Raw genomic sequence first — 25094 nt, forward strand, 5'->3', positions numbered from 1 at the left:
AGGTACTGACTATATGGAGGTATTGACTATATGGAGATACTGACTATATGGAGGTACTGTCTATGTGGAGGTATTGACTATGTGGAGGTATTGACTATGTGGAGGTATTGACTATATGGAGGTATTGACTATATGGAGGTATTGTCTATACGGAGGTATTGACTATGTGGAGGTATTGACTATGTGGAGGTATTGACTATATGGAGGTATTGACTATATGGAGGTATTGTCGATACGGAGGTATTGACTATGTGGAGGTATTGACTATGTGGAGGTACTGACTATATGGAGGTACTGACTATATGGAGGTATTATCTATATGGAGGTACTGTCTATATGGAGGTATTGACTATATGGAGGTACTGACTATATGGAGATACTGACTATATGGAGGTACTGACTATATGGAGGTACTGTCTATATGGAGGTATTGACTATATGGAGGTACTGACTATATGGAGGTACTGTCTATATGGAGGTATTAACTATATGGAGGTATTGACTATATGGAGGTATTGACTATATGGAGGTATTGACTATATGGAGGTATTGACTATATGGAGGTATTGACTATATGGAGGTATTGTCTACATGGAGGTATTGACTATATGGAGGCATTGACTATATGGAGGTACTGACTATATGGAGATACTGACTATATGGAGGTATTGACTATATGGAGGTACTGACTATATGGAGGTACTGTCTATATGGAGGTATTGACTATATGGAGGTACTGTCTATATGGAGGTATTAACTATATGGAGGACTTGACTATATGGAGGTATTGACTATATGGAGGTACTGTCTATATGGAGGTATTGTCTATATGGAGGTATTGTCTATATGGAGGTATTGTCTATACCCATCTACCTATTGACTGTAGGAGGAAGGAAGCGAACTGTAGTCAAATTTGCAGATGAATGAAAAATCAGTGGAAAGCCAATTTGTGAGAGAGATACAGACTGTTGGAAAAGAGATATTGATACAGGACATTGATATTGATACAAGATATTGATATTGATACAGGATATTGATACAGGACATTGATATTGATACAGGATATTGATATTGATACAGGATATTGATATTGATACAGGATATTGATATTGATACAGGACATTGATATTGATACAGGATATTGATACAGGATATTGATATTGATACAGGATATTGATATTGATACAGGATATTGATATTGATACAGGATATTGATATTGATACAGGATATTGATATTGATACAGGATATTGATATTGATAGGTTCTGTAGATGGGCATGAATTTGGCAAATGGAGTATAATGTGGGAAAATGTGAAGTTGACCATTTTGGGAGGGAGAACAAAAGACAGAGCATTATTTAAATGGAAAAAACTGCAGAAAGCTGCACCACAAAGGGACTTGGGGGTACTTGCAGCGGTGGGCGTATAATGAAACAGACGGCACTGCAGCACTGGGCCCCAGCCAATGTGGGGGGGGGGGGAGCCTGTACCGAGAGGTATGTGTGTCCCCAGAAGGGTAAATCCATCTCTGCTGAGAAGCCTTCAGTGAGACAAGATGGCGGTGCTGGCCAAGAGCCTTCGGCGGAGCAGTGGGCGGCTCAACCTCCAGGCCGGTGCTGAGGAGGGCGGGTGGGTAATCAGCAAAAAGGAACAGAGCCCACCAGGCCAGATAGCCAATAGGAGTCCAGCCACCGAGCGAGGGCCGAGGGGTGAGAGGTGAGCAAGGCTGCGCTTGGGAAGCATGAAGGGCAGGAGGGCATTGGTGTCATTGTGGGCGGGGCTCGATGTCATTGGCGGGGGAGCGTGGGGCCCCCAAATGTGCAAGTCCGCCTGCCTCTGGGTACTGGTGCACTTAACACAAAGTTATCACACAGGGAGCAGGTAATCAGGAGGGTTAATGGAATATTAGCCCTTATTTCAAGAGGGTTGGAGTATAAGCTGCAACTGTTCAAGGTACTGGTGAGACCACATCTGGAGCACTGGGAGCAGTTTTGGTCCCTTACTTAAGATATATTTAATTGGAGAGGGTTCAGAGAAGGTTCACTTGGATGATCCCCGGTGTGGAGGGATTGTCTGTGAGCAAAGGTTAAACAGGTTGGGATTCTACTCATTGGAATTGAGAAGAATGAGAGGTGATCTCAGTGAAACATATCGGATTCTCTCGGGGCTGACAGGGTAAATGCTAAGAGGGTGTTTCCCCCTCATGGGAGAGTCTGGGACCAGAGGGTAGAATCTCAGAATAAAGGGAAGTCCATTTAGGACTGAGACGAGGGGGAGTTTCTTCTCTGAGGGTTGTGACTCTTTGGAACTCCTTGTCACAGAGAGCTGTGGGGCAGAGTCCGTGTCACAGAGAGCTGTGGGGCAGAGTCCGTGTCACAGAGAGCTGTGGGGCAGAGTCCGTGTCACAGAGAGCTGTGGGGACAGAGTACGTGTCACAGAGAGCTGTCGGGCAGAGTCCGTGTCACAGAGAGCTGTGGGGACAGAGTCCGTGTCACAGAGAGCTGTGGGGCAGAATCCGTGTGCATATATAAAGCTGAGACAGATTCCTGATCAGTGAGGGAATCAAGGGTTACAGGGAAAGGGCAGGAAAGTGGACGTGAGGAATATCGGATCAGGTATGATCCTATTGAATAGCGGAGCAGGCTCGAGGGGCCGATTGGCTTCCTCCTGATCATATTTCTTATGGTCTTGTATCAAATCACTCATAATAGGTCTAACTGAAAGAGGGAAAGAAATTATCCACATTTTTCTTCTTCACCCCATAACTGAAGCCTGGTATCTATCACCTTCGTGAAGATAGGAACAGGAGGGGCCCATTCAGACCCTTTCACCATTCAGTGTGATTATGTCGGATTTGCAATCCAAACTCCATAAACATACCTTTGCTCCATTTTCCGGAATTTCTTTGGCTAACAAAATTCTATCAATGAATTCTATCAATAGGGCGGCGCGGTGGCACAGTGGTTAGCACTGCTGCCTCACAGCGCCAGGGACCCGGATTCGATTCCGGCCTCGGGTGACTGTCCGTGTGGAGTTTGCACTTTCTCCCCGTGGCTGTGTGGATTTCCTCCGGGTGCTCCGGTCCCCCCCCGCAGTCCAAAGATGTGCAGGATGGGCGGGGTTATGGGGTTACAGGGATGGGATGGATGTATGGGCCTAGGTAAGGTGCCCTTTCAGAGGGCCGGTGCAGACTCGAGGGGCTGAATGGCCTCTTTCGGCACTGTAGGAATTCTATGGTTCGAATCTCAGATTTCAAATTGACAACTGAAATCTAGCGTTAGTTGCCATTTGTAAAGAGTTCCAAACATCTAGCATTCTGTGTACAAGTGTGTCCTAATTTCACTCACGAAAGTCTGACTCAGGTTTTAGCCTGTGCCCCTTGGTCCTGCGCTCTTCAACCAACAGTAATAGTTTTGAACTAGCCATCGTAACACCTTGAAAACATTTACCAAATTACCTCAACCTTCTAAATTCCTGACTATTCAACTTTAGTTTGAGTAATCTCTCCTCACAATTTAATTTTTGGACCATTCGGGTAAAGCACTCCTTGACCAATATATCCCTCCCAAAGCAGAGTGTCCAGCACGGCCCATGGTTCTCATGCAAGTTCCCTTTCAAGACACATACTCTCCTGATATAGATCGGTAACTGATGCTTCTTCACTGTCAACATTGCGTGAATCCTGATAATTGTACAGATAGAAAGCTACTGCATGGCACCCAATTCCTTTCTTTGGAGTAATTCCTTAACGTACAGGAGAAATGTCTGCTGAGCTCGTCTCGTTACTCAAGTCAACCAATGACTTGTACACATCACTCGGGCTTTCAAAGATCATTGTGAAGAGAAAACGGCAGCAACACTGCTTGTACCCAAGAATATCAGCATGCTGTGTCCATCATGATAAACTAGCAGAAAGCACCATAAAAGAGCACTGACTGAACACTTGTCTGCCGAACACTCGGTCAGCTGAGCACTTAACATCAATGAACATTCACGATTGTGGATCTTTTTCAAAGTTCTCTGGCCAGAATCAAAAGATACATAGCAATTGACACGAAGGAACTGCATTCTTTGGAAGCACATCATTCTTTTAAGTTACCCTGCTTACAATTCCGATCAAAAGATTACGTATACACACCAAATTATGTAGATATCGAGATGAAACGCATCCCCTCATAAATCCATTCTATTTTGAGATTGTGTTAACTTTTCAAGGTTGGTAAACAAATACAGGAGCCAGTTATACACCTAGCTTTGAATCAAACAGGCACATAACTGAAGCCCAGACCGGTCATAATGCATTCCACTTTTTTTGTCATGTCTTATTGCTGGGTGAGTTTATATTGCATAGAGTGAACCAAGGGGCAATTGCGTTCCCATATTTAGTGTGGGTTTAGAGGGCGAAGCTAATTTAATGCCATGTGATGGTCTGACATTTATTGGACTGAACATGACTGGAAAGAAGAGTTTGGCCCCATACTGCTGAATGCTTAATTTACACTGTGGTTGGGGCAGCACGGTAGCGCAGTGGTTAGCACTGCTGCCTCATGGCGTTGAGGACCCGGGTTCGATACCAGCCCCGGGTCACTGTCCGTGTGGAGTTGGCACATTCTCCCCGTGTCTACATGGGTCTCACCCCCACAACCCAAAGACGTGCAGGGTAAGTGGATTGGCCACGCTAAATTGCCCCTTTATTGGAAAAATTAAAAAATAATTTGCACCTTGGTTCGTTGGGACTGGTGTCTATCACCTGGGTGCAAATGTCATCTCTATCTGTGCTTAATAGCTTGTCCACATGATCAAGGTTGTGCAGTGTCTTCTAACCTGGTGGAAACTGGTCAGTGCTGGAACTGTGGATGCCACTGCACTAAGTATTGGATTTTCTGCCATTTAACAAAAAAAATACATTTTTTAAAATAAGTAACGGACAGCAGTACAGAAGTCAACCTACCTCTGTCCACTACAGGGGGGAGAGAGAGAGAGAGAGAAAGAGAGAGAAGGAAGATTGTGAGCAGAGGATTCAATTCATATTTCAGGCTTGAACATACTCGATAATCAGTTAGCCTACAATTTAGAATTATAAACTAGACAAGGCAACAAGAGGCAGGGAAACGATTGTTTGCCCACATGCTCCAGGTAACAAACACACACAGACCCAAGCATGCATTTTCAAAGCCATTTTCTTACCTAGATCTTCAAGTTCTGAGGTCATAGACTTTGAGCGCAGCGTTAACGCGGTGGTCGGTGCTCGTTTTGGAGGTGGCGGGGCTGGTGGGCAAATTAAAAAAGACAAATAAAGACACAAACATGGAATTCACTTCCTCTGAAAATGGTTAAATGCTGCTCATCGCCTGAGGTTCCTCGTTCGCAGCCTTCTGGCCTCACCAAGTTCAACCATTTTCAATAATAACCACAGCTCCCAATGTATCGGACAGCAACTGCTGATAATGTTCTGCTCTCGCCAGTCAAACCAACTCGACACCCATCTTCCGTTTCTTTGCTTGTCCCATCACTATCCCCTTTTCCCTCCCACCATCATCCATTTTGTCAATTAATCCTGCTCGCCTTCCACCCAATCACACACCTCCCCTTTTATTCTTTCCTTCTCCCCTTCTACCTGCGTTTGTGCTCACTTAAAACTGGTTAAATTGCTAACTAATTCAAGTTCTGTTCACAGGGAAATTAACTAGAAATATTAAACCGGTTTCTCTGCCCCCCAGTGCTGATGGACCTGTTGAGCTTTTGCAGCATTTCCTGTTTTTATTTCGGGATCGGGCAATGCTGCTTTTGTAAACACGATAATATTTCTGTGTTCCCAACCTGATCCCCTTTGCTCTTCCCATTCCATCGCCTACATGTGACGGTGATGAAACTTGACAGGTACAAGAGGTGGTAAGGAGGGGGTAGGGTGGGTTGTGCAGGTGGGAGAGATGTTGTCACGGTAGCACAGTGGTTAGCACTGTGGCTTCACAGCTCCTGAGTCCCAGGTTCGATTCCTGGCTTGGATCACTGTCTGTGAGGAGTCTGTACGTTCTCCCCATGTCTGCGTGGGTTTCCTCTCACAGTCCAAAGACGTGCAGGTTAGGTGGATTGCAGCATAACGTCCTTAGTCTTAAACTCCATCCCTCTAGCAATGAAGGACAAAACTCCATTCGCCGCCTTAATCACCTGTTGCACCTGTAAACCAACTTTTTGCGACTCATGCACTAGCACACCCAGGTCTCTCTGCACAGCGGCATGTTTTAATATTTTATCATTTAAATAATAATCCCTTTTGCTATTATTCCTACCAAAATGGATAACCTCACAGTTGTCAACATTGTATTCCATCTGCCAGACCCTAGCCCATTCACTTAAACTATCCAAATCCCTCTGGTATCCTCTGCACTTTTCGCATTACCACTCATCTTAGTGTCGTCTGCAAACTTGGACACATTGCCCTTGGTCCCCAACTCCAAATCATCTATGTAAATTGTGAATACTTGTGGGCCCAACACTGATCCCTGAGGGACACCACTAGCTATTGATTTCCAACCAGAGAAACACCCATTAATCCCCACTCTTTGCTTTCTATTAATTAACCAATCCTCTATCCATGCTCCTACTTTACCCATAATGCCATGCATCTTTATCTTATGCAGCAATCTTTTGTGTGGCACCTTGTCAAAGGCTTTCTGGAAATCCAGATATACCACATCCATTGGCTCCCCGTTATCTACTGCACTGGTAATGTCCTCAAAAAATTCCACTAAATTAGTTAGGCATGACCTGCCCTTTATGAACCCATGCTGCACCTGCCCAATGGGACAATTTCCATCCAGATGCCTCGCTATTTCTTCCTTGATGATAGATTTCAGCATCTTCCCTACTACCAAAGTTAAGCTAACTGGCGTATAATTACCCGCTTTCTGCCTACCTCCTTTTTTAAATAGTGGTGTCACGTTTTTTGTTTTATATATTTGTAGAAACTTTTACTGTCTGTTTTTATATTCTGAGCAAGTTTACTCTCATAATTTATCTTACTCTTCTTTATAGCTTTTTTAGTAGCTTTCTGTTGCCCCCTAAAGATTTCCCAGTCCTCTAGTCTCCCACTAATCTTTGCCACTTTGTATGCTTTTTCCTTCAATTTGACACTCTCCCTTATTTCCTTAGATATCCACAGAAGTGAGGGCTTAAGTGGGTCGGTGCAGACTCGATGGGCCAAATGGCCTCCTTCTGCACTGTAAGCTCTATGTTCGATTTTCTAACAATGGCTAGTGCATTGAAATGGGTGCGGGTGGGTAAATGGTAATCCCAGGGGTTTGGAAGGTGGGAGAGGGGAAGGGGTCAGGAGAGGGGTTATACTGATTCCCCATGTTCTCACTACCTTGAACCTTTGCCTGAGTGATCTCAATGTGGCGGCTGCAATCTGGTCGCAGGAGGAATCCAACCGAGGTTCACGGGCAACCAAACAGCAGCAGCTTTTGGTGAAGATTAACAGAAGGCACAGGCAGAGTGGGCAGTCTTGCTGCCCAGCACCCCATGTACATCTGACTCACACACAAGAGGCGGGGTCTGGCCTGTCAGAGAGTGACGTTATTACGCGCACACTTGCCCTCCCACTTCCACAAGCTCTTCCGTCCTAATTGGGCAGTGCATCCTCATTGGGTGCCTCCTGTAAAGTTACCCAGAGAGGGGCGCTGCTGCTTGTAAATGGGGTTGGGAACGGAAAATGCCCTCTGTTGCTGAAAACGTTTATAGTTTGTAAGTGCCAGCTCAGGAGCTCTCACCCCATTTGTACATCTCACCTGCGTTCCTGCAACATTGCATTTAGCGGTGTACAAACAAGCAGCTCCCATATGAACTGCAGCAGTTCAAGAAGGCAGTTTATTACCCCCCCCCTTTTCTCAAGATTGAATGGACGCATAGAAACGTTATGGCAGAAAGCGGCCATTCAGCCCATCATTTCTACACCGGCCAAAAAATAAACCAGCCGCTCTCTTTAATCCCACTTTCCAGCACCTGCTCCATAGCCTTGCAAGATCCAGCACTTCAGATGCAGATCCAGGGACCATTTAGACGAGTTGAGCGCTTCAGCCTCAACCACCAACTTAAGCAGCGAATTCCAGATGCCCAACACCCTCTGGGTGAAAATGTTTTCTCTCATGTCCCCTCGAATCCTTCTACAAATCACCTCAAATCCCTGTCGCCTGGTAATTCACCCGAGCCAGGGGAAACGAGTAATTCCTGTCTATCCTGCCTCAGACCCTCATCATTTTCTACCTCAATTCGGTCACCCCTCAGCCTCCTCTGTACCAAGGAAAACAACCCCAGCCTACCCAATCTCTCCTCATAGCTACACTTTACAAGCCCTGGCAGCATTTTTGTAAATCTCCTCTGCACTCTCTCCAGTACTGTCCACAAAGCCCCAGCTGTGGCCTACGCAGTGTTTTATACAGTTCCATCTGTACATCTCTGCTTTTGTATTCAATTTCTCACCCAATAAAGGAAAACATTCTATAAGCTTTCTTGACCACCTTGTCCACCTGTCCTGGCACCTTCAGTGTCCTGTAGACATACATCCCAAGGTCTCGCTCTTTCTCCCAATACCTCCCCATTTATTGAGTATTCCCTTTGCTTAGTTTGCCCTCCCCAATAGGGATGGGCTTCGAAAGTCAGTCTCATATCATGAGAATGGTTTACAAAAACCCCAAGAGCGCAATGACTGAATATAAAACAATGCAAATAAATAACTGCCTCTTCATTCATGGTGGACCTGCACAAGAAAACTGACACAAAGCAAATAAATAGTTGGTGCAAACACAGTTTGAGCAAATTCAGTTCCCTCAATTTTCTTTTTAAAGGCTAATTAAATTATTTACAGCACGGTAGCATAGTGGTTAGCACAATTGCTTCACAGCCCCAGGGTCTCAGGTTCTATTCCCGGCTTGGGTCACTGTCTGTGCGGAGTCTGCACATCCTCCCCGTGTCGGCGTGGGTTTCCTCCGGGTGCTCCGGTTTCCTCCCACAGTCCAAAGATGTGCAGGTTAGGTGGATTGGCCATGCTAAATTGCCGTTAGTCTCCAAAATTGCCCTTAATGTTGGGTGGGGTTACTGGGTTATGGGGTTATGGGGATAGGGTGGAGGTGTGGGCTTGGGTAGGGTGCTCTTTCCAAGAGCTGGTGCAGACTCGATGGGCTGAATGGCCTCATTCGGCACTGTAACTTCTAAAAAAAAATTTTTTTTAAAATTAACATCTTTCTCAGATAAACCTGGTGACTAGAGATCATGAGGAGTTGGATCCTAAATTTAGGGACCAGCATTTGAGGGTCAGACTGCAAAATAAAAGTGAAGCTTTTAAGGTAAATTTAGATTTCGGCATTTTAAAAATGGAGGTCGACTGGAAAGGGTAGAGAAAGGACACTGGAATAACCATAACCTGCACCGTGCCTGCTGAAACTGGACTAAATTGGCATTTTAAATCATATCGTTGGAAAACACCCAAACTCCACCCAACCTTCCAAGGCCGAAACTGCCTGTGAGTTCCCTCCATGGCACATGGAGATTTGATTTCAGTTTACACAGGGATGAGAATGCACAATGGCATTTTGACACTGCCCCTTTCAAAACCTTCTCGAAAATTTGCCAGACAAAAAAGAAAGTTCCATTTCTGCAGCCTCTCTCTTTGATGTTGCTTAGCAGCTGTGAGCTGGTAGTTTTATTGCAGAACACCTGCCCACGCAAACTTGTGAACCGTACAATAATGATTTCCTTTTATAGAAAAAATGGAACGCAAATGCTCCAAGGGTTTCAAAAACGACATACAATTGGTTGTGTGTAAGAATCACACAATGAGAACATTTCAGAGGTTTGCAGAGGAGGTCTTTGGAACGTAGACAAAGTTATTTCTGGATTTTGTTTCAAAGTTTGAAGTGAATTGATGCACTAATTTTATTATTCACCACCATTTCCATGGAGGGTTCAGGTCCCTCTATGGCCCCACTCCTCTTCATCTTTAAATATCCCCTCGCCTTACGATGCTCCGAGATCTCGGCACTCCTTCAATTCTGGCTTTTGTGCATTGATGATTTCCACTGAGACGATAAGACCATAAGACATTGGAGCAGAATTACACAGGAGGAAATTCCTCCTCATCTCAGTCCTAAATGGGCTCCCCTTTATTCTGAGACTCTGCCCTCTGGTCTGAGACTCTCCCATGAGGGGGAAACACCCTCTCAGCATTTACCCTGTCATAGACTCACAGAATTTACAGTGCAGAAGGAGGCTATTCGGTCCATCGAGTCTGCACCGGCCCCTACTAAGAGCACCCCACTGACGCTCACGTATGTATCCAATCACGTAACCCAGTAATCCCCACTTAACGTTTTTGGATACTGTGGGCAGCACGGTTGCACAAGTGGCTAGCACTGTGGGTTCACAGCGCCAGGGTCTCAGGTTCGATTCCCCGCTGGGTCACTGTGCAGAGTCTGCACGTTCTCCCGTGTCTGCGTGGGTTTCCTCCGGGTGCTCCGGTTTCCTCCCACAGTCCAAAGACGTGCAGGTTAGGTGAATTATCCCTTAGTGACCAAATAAAAAGGTTAGGGGGGTTTATTGGGTTACGGGGATAGGGTGGAAGTGAGAGCTTAATTGGGTCGGTGCAGGCTCAATGGGCTGAATGGCCCCCTTCTGCACCGTATGTTCTAAGGGCAATTTAGCGTGGCCAATCCACCTAACCCGCACATCTTTGGACTGTGGGAGGAAACCGGAGCACCCGGAGGAAACCCACGCACACACGGGGAGAGCGTGCAGACTTTGCACAGACAGTGACCCAGCCGGGAATCGAACCTGGGACCATGGAGCTGTGAAGCAACTGTGCTAACCACTGTGCTGTCAGCCCTTGAGGAATCCGATATGTTTCAGCGAGATCACCTCTCAATCGTCTCAATTCCAATGAAGAGTCCCAGCCTGTTTAACCTTTGCTCACAGACAATCCCTCCAGACCGGGGATCATCCTAGTGAACCTTCTCTGAACCCCCTCCAATTAAATAATATCTTTCCTTCAATAAGGGACCAAAACTGCTCCCAGTGCTCCAGATGTGGTCTCACCAGTACCTTGTACAGTTGTAGCAAGATGTCTCGACTCTTATATTCCAGTCTCCTTGAAATACTCGCCAACATTCCATTAACCCTCCTGATTACCTGCTCCCTGTGAGCCAGTTACTGTGTTTCATGCACAAGTCCCTAAGTCGCTTTGTGTTGCAGCTTTCTGCAGTTTTTTTCCATTTAAATAATACTCTATTCTTCTGTTCTCCCTTCCAAAATGAACAACTTCACATTTTCCCACATTATACTCCACTTGCTGGCTATTTGCCCACTTAACCCATCAATATCTAGAACAGAGAACAGTACAGCACAGTACAGGCCCTTCAGCCCACGATGCTGTGCCGAACATTTATCCTAATCTAAGATCAACCTAACCTACACCCCTTCAATTTACTGCTGTCCATGTGCCTGTCTAAGAGTCGCTTAAATGTCCTCAATGACTCTGACTCCACCACCTCCGCTGGCAGTGCATTCCACACACCCACCAATCTCTTTGCAAACTGTCCGCATCCCTCTCGCAACTTTCCTGTGAAGGAGCGTTTGAGGGATTTCTAATTTTAAAAGTGCTACATATAATCCAAGATGTTGTTAGGGTTTTAAAATCTCATCGTTTTACTGACACAGGCCATAATCGAGCAATCAAGTGGGTTTTTATCCCCAAGGCCAGATGGAGTGAAGATCTCTCTCCTTTCCGTTGTCTGAAAAAGGGCTCCACAGGTGCTAAGAGTTCAGGATCGTACGTGAGTGACCATCTCGAAGTGTAGGCAGAGGGAGGAAGTGAGTTTTTAGGTGTGCGTCACTCTTAAGACAGCTACTTGGCACTGGCTGCTGGGAGCATTAAAACCTTGAAGGAGGCCAGTTGGAACTATGGCACTAATGCGCAGGGAACTGCCCAGGAGGGAGCAAAGAGTAGGAATGAGGTTACTATAGGGCATTCCAGTATCTGTAAAGGTGAGTCCTGCATGCTGTGTTGCCTCCCTGGTGTCAAGGTAAAGGACATTATGGAGGGGGCCCAGAATATTCAGCAGGGGAAGGGAAAGGGCCTGAAGTTGTGCAACATGTCGATATTATCAACATAGCGGAACATGCCCAAAACAAGACTCTTGGGTTTTTTCCTCGGTAAATCGCGCCCTATGACTCTATTGTTGTGCTGTATCGGTCCTGGGCTTGGTGCTGACACTGGATACTGAAATGCAAAATGTTCCAATCCCAACACAAACACTTCCGCAACAACAAGCCCGAGATTGTATTGCTGCATAAATCACAAAGTGCCACTTTTTCCAAAAGTTTTAATTGTTTTATTGGGACAGTTTCTTCCAAACATATTTCCTTATTTTAGGATTTTGAAATAAAGCAATCATTCTACATTGAATAATCTTCACCAGAGATGCCATTAACAATCAAAGATAACCGATTGGCTCTTTAAAATTGGAAGAGTTTTTAAAGAGGGTTTTAGAGGGTCTATGCTTCCATTTATGGGGGAGGACAAAACCAGGACTCTCAAACATAAAATGGTCCCTTATAGATCAAATAAAGAATTCAAGTGAAACTTCTTCACCCAGAGAGCTGTGAGAATGTAGAACTCACTGAGGAATAGTTGAGGCGAGGGATATAGATGTATTTATGGGAGGCTACTTTGTACCGGAGGGAAAAGCAATATGTTGATGTGGTTGAGGAAGGTTGCGAGGATGCTTGCTTGCAGCGTTAACACAAGGGTGGACCAGACGGGCTATATAACCTGTTTCTGTGCTGTAAGTTCAAAACTTCATGCCAAAGGGAATGTTGCTCAATGAGAACGAGCCAGAGAACAGGCGTCATTACCTTTCTTTCGAGCTGTGTCTTCTGGATCGAGATTTCTGCTCACTGTTACAACTTTGAGTACCAAATGGTTCCCTCCCTGACGAATCATGTTCACCACTTGCCTGTGGCCAACCTTCACAACGTTTTCATTATTAACCTGCAAGGCATTTCAAGTGAGTAAATTTAGTCATGATAACCAACATTGAAGGCCTATCAAGTTACCAACATGTTTCACTGGATCAGAAGTGGGCCATTCAGCCCCTCAAACCTGTTCCGCTATTCAATTGCGTCATAGCTGCTCTGTATCGTTAACGCTATTTACCCGCCCTGGTTCTTTAACCATTAATGTCCTTACCCGACAAAAATCTATCGATTTTCAGCCTTCTGTCCTATTACAGACATTTGCTCCAATCTTTTTCAGAGTTCTGAAGGGTTATATGAGACTCAAAATGTTATTTGTTGTTCTCTCCCCAGATGCTGCCAGGCCCGCTAAGTTTATCCAGCATACTCTGTTTCCATTACAGACGTCCACTCTGGTTTTCCCCCACATCTCCCTCTCACTTTCTGTGATAGCCGAAGGTAAGAACTTGATACGACACCAGGTAGACAGGAGGTCTACTCACAATAGTACAATTCCACTACTCCTCACCCCGCAGGTCATCCTCCCTGACCTGCTCCCAGGTGGGGGTTTATATCCTGTGAGGTTCCTCCCAATTAGGGCCATCACCTGGGGAGTCCGTACTCCAAAGTATAGGAGGGGAACCGTACACAAGAGGGGGTTTGGCCCCCCCGAGGGGGTGGTAACACTTTCCCCACCAAAACCTGTTATCGACCTGAAACATTAACTCTTTCTTTCTTGACTTGCTGTGTGGCTTCAATTGGAAAGATTCATCTGGCGTCCAAGGCACAGTCATTGCAATCTCACCAGTGAGAATCAGGATCATTTTGCTGGTGTGACTATTGAACAAAAATGGGAATGGGCAGTCAGTCATTTCACATCTCATTGAAAGAATTGACACATTTTAAATTACCTTAGCGGTGTTTGGCAAGGGAATTGAATATGTACTGGAAAGAATAAAAATGCAGAGCTATGAGGAAGCAGTAGGGAAGTGGGGTGAATGGGGTAATTCTTTCAAAGAGCTAGTACAGGGATAATGGGCTGAAAGGCCTTCAGTACTATAAGATTTGTAAACAAAATGACGAGTGGTAACATTAAACCTTGATGTAGCAGAAAGGGGCAATATCGTTCTGGACAAAGACATGTTATTTTGAACAAGTAATAATTGCTGATTTGGTAACTTGAAGAGCAGAGGCAGCAGATAAGATGAAGGTTGTTACTGTTTAAGTTGGATCATAAATAGAGTGCAAGTCGAGTGTACAGCAATTTACCAAAACTCCACAAAGCAGAGGGGCGTTGGACCAGGCAGCACTATAAATGACTCACTGCACAACCTCACCCTCAACAGAAGCAAATTTACAAGATTATACAAGTGCACCGGTCTTCTCTCAATTTTTGCAAAATAGGAACATAAGACTTGGGTGTAGACCATTCGGCCCTTCCAGCCTGCTCGGCCATTCGGCCCTTCCAGCCTGCTCGGCCATTCGGCCCTTCCAGCCTGCTCGGCCATTCGGCCCTTCCAGCCTGCTCGGCCATTCGGCCCTTCCAGCCTGCTCGGCCATTCGGCCCTTCCAGCCTGCTCGGCCATTCGGCCCTTCCAGCCTGCTCGGCCATTCGGCCCTTCCAGCCTGCTCGGCCATTCGGCCCCTCCAGCCTGCTCGGCCATTCGGCCCCTCCAGCCTGCTCGGCCATTCGGCCCTTCCAGCCTGCTCCGCCATTCGGCCCTTCCAGCCTGCTCCGCCATTCGGCCCTTCCAGCCTGCTCCGCCATTCGGCCCTTCGAGCCTGCTCCGCCATTCGGCCCTTCGAGCCTGCTCCGCCATTCGGCCCTTCCAGCCTGCTCCGCCCTTCGATAATATCGTGCTGATCTGGCTGTGGTCTGAACTCTACTTTCCTGCCTGCCCTCATGATCCAGGACTCCGCTTAACCCAGGACTCCGCTTAACCCAGGACTCCGCTGTCTATCAAAGATCTATCCAACTCAACCTTGAATAAATTCAGTGATCCAGGCTCCACTGCTTTCCAGGAAAGAGAACTTTATTTTAAATTATTTTAAAAAATAATATAGGGTTTGGGGTTTAGAGTACACAGTTCTTTTTTTTTCCAATTAAGGGACACTTTTTGCATGGCCAATCCACCTACCCTACACATCTTTTGATTGTGGGGGTGGAAAAAGTAATGATTTTTTAACACAAACGTGAAGCTACTCCACTCCCTGAAGAGCTCTCTGGCCTCTACCTTCACCCGGGGAAGGGTGTTTGTACTGCATAGGCTCTCTTCATTAAAGAGAAGCCCTGATACTGGGGAAGTTCGTACTTGGTAAAGGTCACGGGAAACCGGATGGTCCACACTCCATGACCTCCGTTGGGGGTGTAACAACACCCCCCCCGCCCCCACCAAAGCCCTGAGTGGCGTCCGTTTCAGTGCACGGGCGTGATGTCCCTTTTATCCTCTTCACCCAGGGTTGGTGTTTGGGTGTCGTTAGTGCGGGGTGCGTTGGCGGATACCGGACAGGGGATCAACGTTTTTGCGCGGAGAACAGGGTCGTCGGTCTCCGCTGGTGGCAGAGTGCCCCTCGAGTGCGAAAGGTCTGCATCTGCCATCTCTGTGTCCTGGGGTCCCATGGCCAGTTGGGCAGCGGTGGCAGCCGACACGGAGGGACACGTGGGGCTGCGGCATTTGGGAGCGGGTGCAGCAGATCAGGGGCATTACTGCAGAGGTAATCCACCTGCTGGTCCAACTTGTGGCCTTGTGCTCACAGTTTGTATGACACCTGCCTGGCTGGATACCATGTCCGGGGTCCAATTGGCCGCCCCGCCAAAGTTCTGGTCGTACACACAGTCACCCGGCAAAGGGTTATGTAGCGACGCACACTTGGCTGTGTCCGCCTCGAACTCAAAGGTGCGAACCTTCCCGCCGATGTGCGGGAGCACCAGGGTCACCTGCGTGCAGAGGCGGCGTCCCATGAGCTGCTCGGATGGTGAGACCCCCATCGTGGTACATGCCGTGGTCCGATGGCAAAAAAGGAGCCTGGGTAAATGCGTCTCCAGGGATCCCGAAGTCTGCTTCTTCATCCCGTTTGAAAGTTTGGATCGCTCGCTCAGGCAATCCATTCGAGGCCAGTGGCACGGACGATGTACATATGGCGAATTCCGTTCGATTGCATGAAGGAGCCGGAGCTGAATTCTGCGCTGTTAAAGGCTGAGCCGTCACCGGAAACTAGCACTTCGGAGATGCCGTTTGTGCTGAGCAGCTGGCGAAGCTGCTCGACTGTGACCTTTGTGGTTGTTGCCTGCACGGCGGCGATGACCTTGCCGGCGGCGATGACCTTGCCGGCGGCGATGACCTTGCCGGCGCAATGACCTTGCCGGCGCAATGACCTTGCCGGCGCAATGACCTTGCCGGCGCAATGACCTTGCCGGCGCAGATGACCTTGCCGGCGCAGATGACCTTGCCGGCGCAGATGACCTTGCCGGCGCAGATGACCTTGCCGGCGCAGATGACCTTGCCGGCGCAGATGACCTTGCCGGCGCAGATGACCTTGCCGGCGCAGATGACCTTGCCGGCGCTGATGACCTTGCCGACGCGACGACTTGCCGGCGGCGATGACCTTGCCGGCGGGATGACCGTGCCGGCGGGATGACCGTGCCGGCGGGATGACCGTGCCGGCGGCGATGACCTTGCCGGCGGCGATGACCTTGCCGGCGGCGATGACCTTGCCGGCGGCGATGACCTTGCCGGCGCTGATGACCTTGCCGACGCGATGACTTGCCGGCGGCGATGACCGTGCCGGCGCGATTACCTTGCCGGCGCGATGACCTTGCCGGCGGCGATGACCTTGCCGGCGCGATGACCTTGCCGGCGCGATGACCTTGCCGGCGGCGATGACCTTGCCGGCGCGATGACCTTGCCGGCGGTGATGACCTTGCCGGCTGAAGCAGGTGCAGGCTGCCAGGTTGGAAGGGGGAGGTGGCTTAACCCGACAGCGTGAGGAACCTAACCCCCGGAACGGTCCTCCAATACGTACATGTAGGCAGCCAGCAGGAGAGTCCAGCATTGGATCCATGCGGACAATGGGAGTGGGGGAGTGGAAATCACCCTGTCCTCCTTAAGTAATTCCAGCAAAGGTTCGTGGTCCAATGGCACCGGGAATGCTTGTCCATAAACACACTGGTGAAATGTTTTCACCATGAACACTCTGACCAGACTTTCCTTCTCAATTTGTGCACAGTTAAGCTCTGCATCGGTGAATGTCCTGGGGGTGAATGCTATGGGACGTTCTGACCCATCATCCATGCCGTGGGATAGTTTGGCCCCAACCCGTGGGGTGAAGCGGCGCAGTTCAACAAGAGCGGTTGGCAGGGTGGAAATGGGCAACACGCACAGTAGCTACTTTACTTCGGAGAAAGCCGCACGCTGCGGCTGATCGCATTCCCGTGGCTGGCCATATTTCCATCACCGATAGAGGGGGGCAGCAGCTTAGCCAGGATGACGATGGATTTCCCGCAGTAGTTACTGAGCCCCAAGAACGAACAAAGCTCCAACGGCCCGACAGGGTCCTGCAGGATGGCCCGTAACCTTGTCCTCGACTGGGTGCAGGCTGTGGCGGTCCACACGGGATCCCAAATATGTAACCTCCGCAGCGTGGAACACACATTTCTCCTGGCACAGGCGAACACTGGCTGCCTCAAAACGTGGGAGAACCTCGGCCAGGTTCTGCAAATGTTCCTGGTCAGAGGCCCCCCACCGGAATAAGCATGTTGTCCAGGTAGGCCGCTACACACGGCAATCCTCGTAGGATATTCTCCCTCAACCGCTGAAAAATTTCACAAGCTGAGGAGACCCCGAAAGGTAAATGGACACACCTCCGGTCCTCGGTGCGCACGCGCACGGCCCCCGGTGCGCACGCGCACGGTCCCCGGTGCGCACGCGCACGGTCCCCGGTGTGCACGCGCACGGTCCCAGGTGTGCACGCGCACAGTCCCCGGTGTGCATTTACCGCACAAAATCTTCAGGACCCCATGTCCAAAACCAGCTGGAGTTGCAAATGGCTCATGTCCAATTTTGTAAATATCTGGCCCCTGCTGAACATTGTGTATAGGTCCTCTATGACAGGATAACGGTCCAATTTGAAACCCTGTTCACTGTCATCTTCTAATCGCCACGAAGGCGCTGAAGCCAGCAGGCTTCATCACAGGCACGACCGGGGCCACTCACGGACGGCTGGTCTGAGTTGTCTTCCTCATCCAAGTGATATACCCGGTCGCAATGGTAGCACGGTAGCATTGTGGATAGCACAATTGCTTCACAGCTCCAGGGTCCCAGGTTCGATTCCGGCTTGGGTCACTGTCTGTGCAGAGTCTGCACGTCCTCCCCGTGTCTGCGTGGGTTTCCTCCGGGTGCTCCGGTTTCCCTCCACAGTCCAAAGATGTGCAGGTTAGGTGGATTGGCCATGATAAATTGCCCATAGTGTCCAAAATTGCCCTTGGTGTTGGGTGGGGTTGCTGGGTTTATGGGGATAGGGTGGAGGTGTTGACCTTGGGTGGGGTGCTCTTTCCAAGAGCCGGTGCTGACTCGATGGGCCGAATGGCCTCCTTCTGCACTGTAAATTCTATGATCTCTGATGAATCACAGAACTGCCCGGGAGGACTATGTCCAAGCGCTTCAAACGGCCCAATTCTGTGTCTACCTTCGGTGGCAGAGCATACGGCACTGGCCTGGCACAAAATCAGCAAGGTTGCGCCGTCGGTTCGACGCTAATCTTGCCCGCTGCTCCTCTGATGGAACACTCCTGGACATTTTGCCAAGGTGCCCTCTGGTCCGTGCAGTCCACCCGCTGCTAGTTGAGGCAGAGGTGTGCAGCCAATCACGGTCCAGAATGCTTGGCCCATCTCTGCGCTCCACTACCAAGGGTAAACTGGTCGATTGCAGCCGTGTGAGACCGGGACCACCGAGGTGCCTGCGATGGCCAATGGTTCCCCTGTAAATGTTGCCAGCTGGGCGTCCGTGTCAGGTAGAACCAAAGCTTACGTGGGATCTGGTCAAACGTTCAGTAGCTGATCACCGAGACTGCTGCTCTGGCACGGGCTGCCCATTCACCTGGAGGGTGACGGGCTGCCCATTCACCTGGAGGGTGACATGGATCAGCGCTAACTTTGGTGTCACCGTGCAGTGCAACCGCTGGTCTGAGTTGTCTTCCTCATCCAAGTGATATACCCGGTCGCAGGGAGGAAGGAGGGGGGGGGGGGGCGTGTCCGGCAGGATGGCGGTGGGGGTGGGGGTCTTCTTGCTGACGTCTAACGCCCCGGTTTCGGGGGCATGTTACTGGCCTATGAAAATCGCTTATTGTCACAAGTAGGCTTCAATGAAGTTACTGTGAAAAGCCGCTAGTCGCCACATTCCGGCGCCTGTTCAGGGAGGCTGTTACGGGAATTGAACCGTGCTGCTGGCCTGCCTTGCTTTCAAAGCCAGCGATTTAGCCCTGTGCTAAACAGCTATATCCGCGGTCTGGGTGTTCGGACCTTGGAAACGCAGTATAGCACTCCGCTGGTGTTGCCACGTTCAGGACCTCCATCCCTTGGAGCTCCTGGACTTCCTGCTCCACGCTTTCGCGGGAAATACTCAATCGCTCACTGAAAATCTAAATGGGTTTCTGCCAGCAGCATTACGTAGGGTCGCTGTATCGCGGATCCCACAAACCAAGGTTTTGTTTAACATTGCTTCGCAGAATTCAGCGAACTTTCGTAGGCGGGCCATGTTGGTGATGGGTTCCCCTCGACTCTGGGTGACTGCATGAAAGCGAAAACGGAGGACAATTATCGGTGGATTGGGATTAAAACGTTCCCAGATTAAATCCACTAAGGCGGTAAAAGACCATGTATTCGGGGCATTGGGGTCGGTCAGGTTTTTCATTATCCTGTACACTGAGCGTCCACAAGCTGCCAGTGGCTGTCTGCTCTTGATCACAGAGTGCGGCTTTGTCCTAAAGAAGTATTGTCTGTGCTCAATGTATTAACCCAGTCATCATTATCTGCATCAAATTGCTCCAATTTCCAATATCTGGCATATCTACCAGCGGAAGAGCTCCTAAGGCCTATGGAAAGTGGTCTGAGTTCACAGCACATGGTGCCAACGGCAGCTCCACTTGATCCTCATCGCCAGTGTCGATCCCGCCCAGAGTGTCCAAAGGAATGAAAGGTAGGATGCAAAAATAAATTAACACGTACATTAAACTACCCCACTCCCTGAAAAGGTTCTCCTGTCCCAACCTTCACCCAGGTCGGGCTTTTTATATTGCACAGGTTCGCCTCATTAAAGGGAAAGCCCGAACCCCCCCCCCCCCCCCACAAATTCCGTACTCTGAAGAGGTCACGGGGAACTGGATGGTCCACACCCCGTGACCTCTATGGGGGTTATAACAGGCCTAGACATTGAAGTACGCTATCTTTACCCTCGCCCAAGCTAACTGTTTGTAGTAAAGGTACAACTTTGGTGTCAGCTTTAGCTTAGCTGGTCGTGTTCTTGGACCTCTGAGACAGACGGTTATGAATTCAAGCCCCGGCGACTTGGGCACAAAATGCTGGAGTTCGACACTGACAGATGTACCATTTTTCAGAAAAGACATTAAACTGAAGAACTGTCCCCTCTCCAAGTGAATAGAGAATATCCCCTGGCTCTATTTGAAGAAAAGCAGGGGAGTTCATAGAATCATAGAATCATAGAAGTTTACAGCATGGAAACAGGCCCTTCGGCCCAACCAGTCCATGCCGCCCAGTTTTTTTACCATTAAGCTAGTCCCAGTTGCCCGCACTTGGCCCATAACCCTCTATACCCATCTTACCCATGTAACTATCTAGATGCTTTTTGAAAGACACAATTGTACCCGCTTCTACTACTACCTCTGGCAGCCCATTCCAGACACTCACTACCCTCTGAGTGAAGAAATTGCCCCTCTGGGCCCTTCTGAATCTCTCCCCTCTCACCTTAAACCTATGCCCTCTAGTTTTAGACTCCCCTACCTTTGGGAAAAGATGTTGACTATCTACCTTATCTATGCCCCTCATTATTTTATAGACCTCTATAAGATCACCCCTAAGCCTCCTACGCTCCAGGGAAAAAAGTCCCAATCTATCCAGCCTCTCCTTATAACTCAAACCATCAAGTCCCGGCAACATCCTAGTAAATCTTTTCTGCACTCTTTCTAGTTTAATAATATCCTTTCTATAATAGGGTGACCAGAACTGCACACAGTATTCCAAGTGTGGCCGTACCAATGTCTTGTACAACTTCAACAAGACGTCCCACTCCTATATTCAATGTTCTGACCAATGAAACCAAGCATGCCGAATGCCTTCTTCACCACCCTGTCCACCTGCGACTCCACCTTCAAGGAGCTATGAACCTGTACTCCTAGATCTCTTTGTTCTATAACTCTCCCCAACGCCATACCATTAACTGAGTAGGTCCTGGCCTGATTCGATCTGCCAAAATGCATCACCTCACATTTATCTAAATTAAACTCCATCTGCCATTCGTCGGCCCACTGGCCTAATTGATCGAGATCCCGTTGCAATCCTAGATAACCTTCTTCACTATCCACTATGCCACCAATCTTGGTGTCATCTGCAAACTTACTAACCATGCCTCCTAAATTCTCATCCAAATCATTAATATAAATCACAAATAACAGTGGACCCAGCACCGATCCCTGAGGCACACCACTGGTCACAGGCCTCCAGTTTGAAAAACAACCCTCTACAACCACCCTCTGCCTTCTGTCGTCCAGCCAATTTTGAATCCAATTGGCAACCTCACCCTGGATCCCGTGAGCTTTAACCTTCTGCAACAACCTACCATGCGGTACCTTGTCAAAGGCTTTGCTAAAGTCCATGTAGACAACGTCTACTGCACTACCCTCATCTACCTTCTTGGTCACTCCCTCAAAAAACTCAATCAAAACAGGTTCCACCTGTTGTTCTGACCAATATTTATTCTTTAGCATTCACCTGCGGAAGGAGCAGTGCTCCGAAAGCTAGTGTTTGAAACACACCTGTTGGACTGTAACCTGGATTTTCCTTAAACCTATTTGCCAATGACTTTTCGTGACCCCTTCTAGCCCTCCAGACTCCTTGCTTAAGTTCCTTCCTACTTACCTTATATTCCACACAAGCTTCGTCTGTTCCCAGCCTTTTAGCCCTGACAAATGCCGCCTTTTTCTTTTTAATGAGGCCTACAATATCTCTCGTTATCCAAGGTTCCCGAAAATTGCCATATTTATCCTTCTTCCTCACAGGAACATGCCGGTCCTGAATTCCTTTCAACTGACACTTGAAAGCCTCCCACATGTCAGATGTTGATTTACCCTCAAACATTCACCCCCAATCTAGGTTCTTCAGTTCCCACCTCATATTGTTATAATTAGCCTTCCCCCAATTTAGCACATTCACCCGAGGACCACTCTTATCCTTGACCACCAGCACTTTAAATCTTACTGAATTGTGGTTACTGTTCCTGAAATGCTCCCCTACTGAAACTTCTACCACCTGGCCGGGCTCATTCCCCAATACCAGGTCCAGTACAGCCCCTTCCCTAGTTGGACTGTCTACATATTGTTTTGATAAGCCCTCCTGGATGCTCCTTACAAACTCTGCCCCGTCTAAGCCCCTGGCACTAAGTGAGTCCCAGTCAATATTGGGGAAGTTGAGGTCTCCCATCACCACAACCCTGTTGTTTTTACTCTTTTCCAAAATCTGTCTACCTATCTGCTCCTCTATCTCCCGCTGGCTGTTGGGAGGCCTGTAGTAAACCCCCAACATTGTGACTGCACCCTTCTTATTCCTGATCTCTACCCATATAGCCTCACTGCCCTCTGAGGTGTCCTCCCGTCGTACAGCTGTGATATTCTCCCTAACCAGTAGCGCAACTCCGCCACCCCTTTTACATCCCCTCTATCCCGCCTGAAACATCTAAATCCTGGAACGTTTAGCTGCCAATCCTGCCCTTCCCTCAACCAGGTCTCTGTAATGGCAACAACATCATAGTTCCAAGTACTAATCCAAGCTCTAAGTTCATCTGCCTTACCCGTAATACTCCTTGCATTAAAACATATGCACTTCAGGCCACCAGACCCAGTGTTCAGCAACTTCTCCCTGTCTGCTCTGCCTCAGAGCCATACTGTCCCTATTCCCTAGTTCTCCCTCAATGCTCTCACCTTCTGACCTATTGCTCCCGTGCCCACCCCCCTGCCATACTAGTTTAAACTCTCCCTAGGAATGACAATTCCTCCAAGCGAGGGTGGTTTGCACCTTGGAGGCAATGGGTGTTTCCATGTGCCTGGGAGTTATCCACTCTGTGTTCTAGTACCTTCAGTTGATGACGGCTCAATATGTTGATAGGACACCAGATCCTCATGTTTCCCCTGCGCTTCTTAAGAGTAGCACCACAAGGGGGCAGACGGGAGCTCCTTAATGTCTCGTCCAAAAGACACCTCCAACAATATAGCCCCCTTCCCTCAGAGCTACAGGGACATTAGCCGATATTATTTAAGGCATTGGGAGCGCTGCCCTCGAGGCGACTAGCTACCCTCTCAGCAGAAAGATCAAATAACAGAGGCAGAAGTAACCATGCAGCAAAAAAAACATTAAAAATTTATATCAGAGGTCTGGGAAAAAAATCATAAAGACCCTCAAAGGATTTTCTGAGCCACTAATAATGCTAGAATTCCTGTTTGTGATATGTTAGGTTAGCAAAGAAACTCATTAACCACAGTCCAAACTGTATGATGTGGGAAAATAGTCAGTGGTCAAACGTCTTAATATTAATTCAGTGCGTTAACGCCTTCATTTAATACATATTTATTCGATACATTCACAGTCTGTAAATGCCCAATTTATTCCTCTGTAGTACAGGTACATTAACATTCATTTATCTTGTACACAGGAAACTAAAACATTTGAAAAGCAGATTTAAAAATTCTTTGTACTTTTTGTCCAATGTTAACATGCGGATTGACTGGGCAGTCTGGTGCACTCCCCAAGGTAATCTTGAAGTATTGTCACATCTTCACAACATAACCATATTCCCTCAGGAATAAGATCAAAACCGCTGGAAAGATTCATCAGGTCCGAGAGTCTGTGGCGAGAGAAATAGAATTGATGTTTTGAATCCGATATGACGTCATATTGGATTCGAAGTGCCAACTGTTCTGCTCTCTCTCTCGGTCTCTCCCTCTCTCCAGAGGTGCTGCCAGGCCCACAGCATCCCAGCAATCTTTGCTTCGATTTCAGATTGGCAGCACCTGCAGCAATTTGCTTTCGTGTTCCATCCGGAATTTTGTAGATCAGAATTAAGTGGCAGATGGAATACAATGTGGAAAAGTGTGAGGTTATGCACTTTGGAAGGAAAAATGGAGGCATAGACTATTTTCTAAATGGGGAAATCAGAAGCACAAAGGGTCTTGGGAGTCCGTGTTCACGATTCTCTTAAGGTTAACGTGCGGGTTCAGTTAGGAAGGCAAACGCAATGTTAGCATTCATGTCAAGAGGGCTAGAATACAAGACCAGGGATGTACGTCTGAGGCTGGTCAGACTCCATCTGGAATATTGTGAGCAGTTTTAGGCCCCGTATCTAAGGAAGGATGTGCTGGCCTTGGAAAGGGTCCAGAGGAGGTTCACAAGAATGATCCCTGGAATGAAGAACCTGTCATATGAGGAAAGGCTGAGGACTCTGGGTCTGTACTCGTTGGAATTTAGAAGGATGAGGGGGATCTTATTGAAACTTACAGGATACTGTGAGGCCTGGATAGAGCAGGCGTGGAGAGGATGTTTCCACTTGTAGGAAAAACTAGAAGCAGAGGACACAATCTCAGACTAAAGGGACGATCCTTTAAAACAGAGATGAGGAGGAATTTCTTCAGCCAGAGGGTGGTGAATCTGTGGAACTCTTTGCCGCAGAAGGCTGTGGAGGCCAATTCACTGAGTGTTTTTAAGACAGAGATAGATAAGTTCTTGATTAATAAGGGGATCAGGGGTTATGGGGATGACAAAAATATCAGCCATGGTTGAATGGCGGAGCAGACTCGATGGGCCGAGTGGCCTC

The 25094-nt window shown here is 48.2% G+C and overlaps 1 protein-coding gene across 4 annotated transcripts in view; it reads right to left on the minus strand.

Annotated features, from left to right (window-relative positions):
• Window positions 1-25094, minus strand: part of LOC140384761 (SH3 and multiple ankyrin repeat domains protein 2-like) — a 1513496-nt gene that overhangs the window by 62470 nt on the left and 1425932 nt on the right. For all 4 annotated transcript variants that reach the window (XM_072466758.1, XM_072466757.1, XM_072466755.1 and 1 more), the window contains 2 exons: window positions 12904-13039; window positions 5188-5268 (listed from right to left, as the gene is read on the minus strand). In XM_072466758.1, coding sequence (XP_072322859.1) covers window positions 5188-5268; window positions 12904-13039 — 217 coding nt within the window. The remainder of the gene's footprint in view (window positions 1-5187; window positions 5269-12903; window positions 13040-25094) is intronic.

Source organism: Scyliorhinus torazame, chromosome 10 (assembly GCF_047496885.1).
Source record: "Scyliorhinus torazame isolate Kashiwa2021f chromosome 10, sScyTor2.1, whole genome shotgun sequence".
Lineage (NCBI taxonomy): Eukaryota > Metazoa > Chordata > Chondrichthyes > Carcharhiniformes > Scyliorhinidae > Scyliorhinus > Scyliorhinus torazame.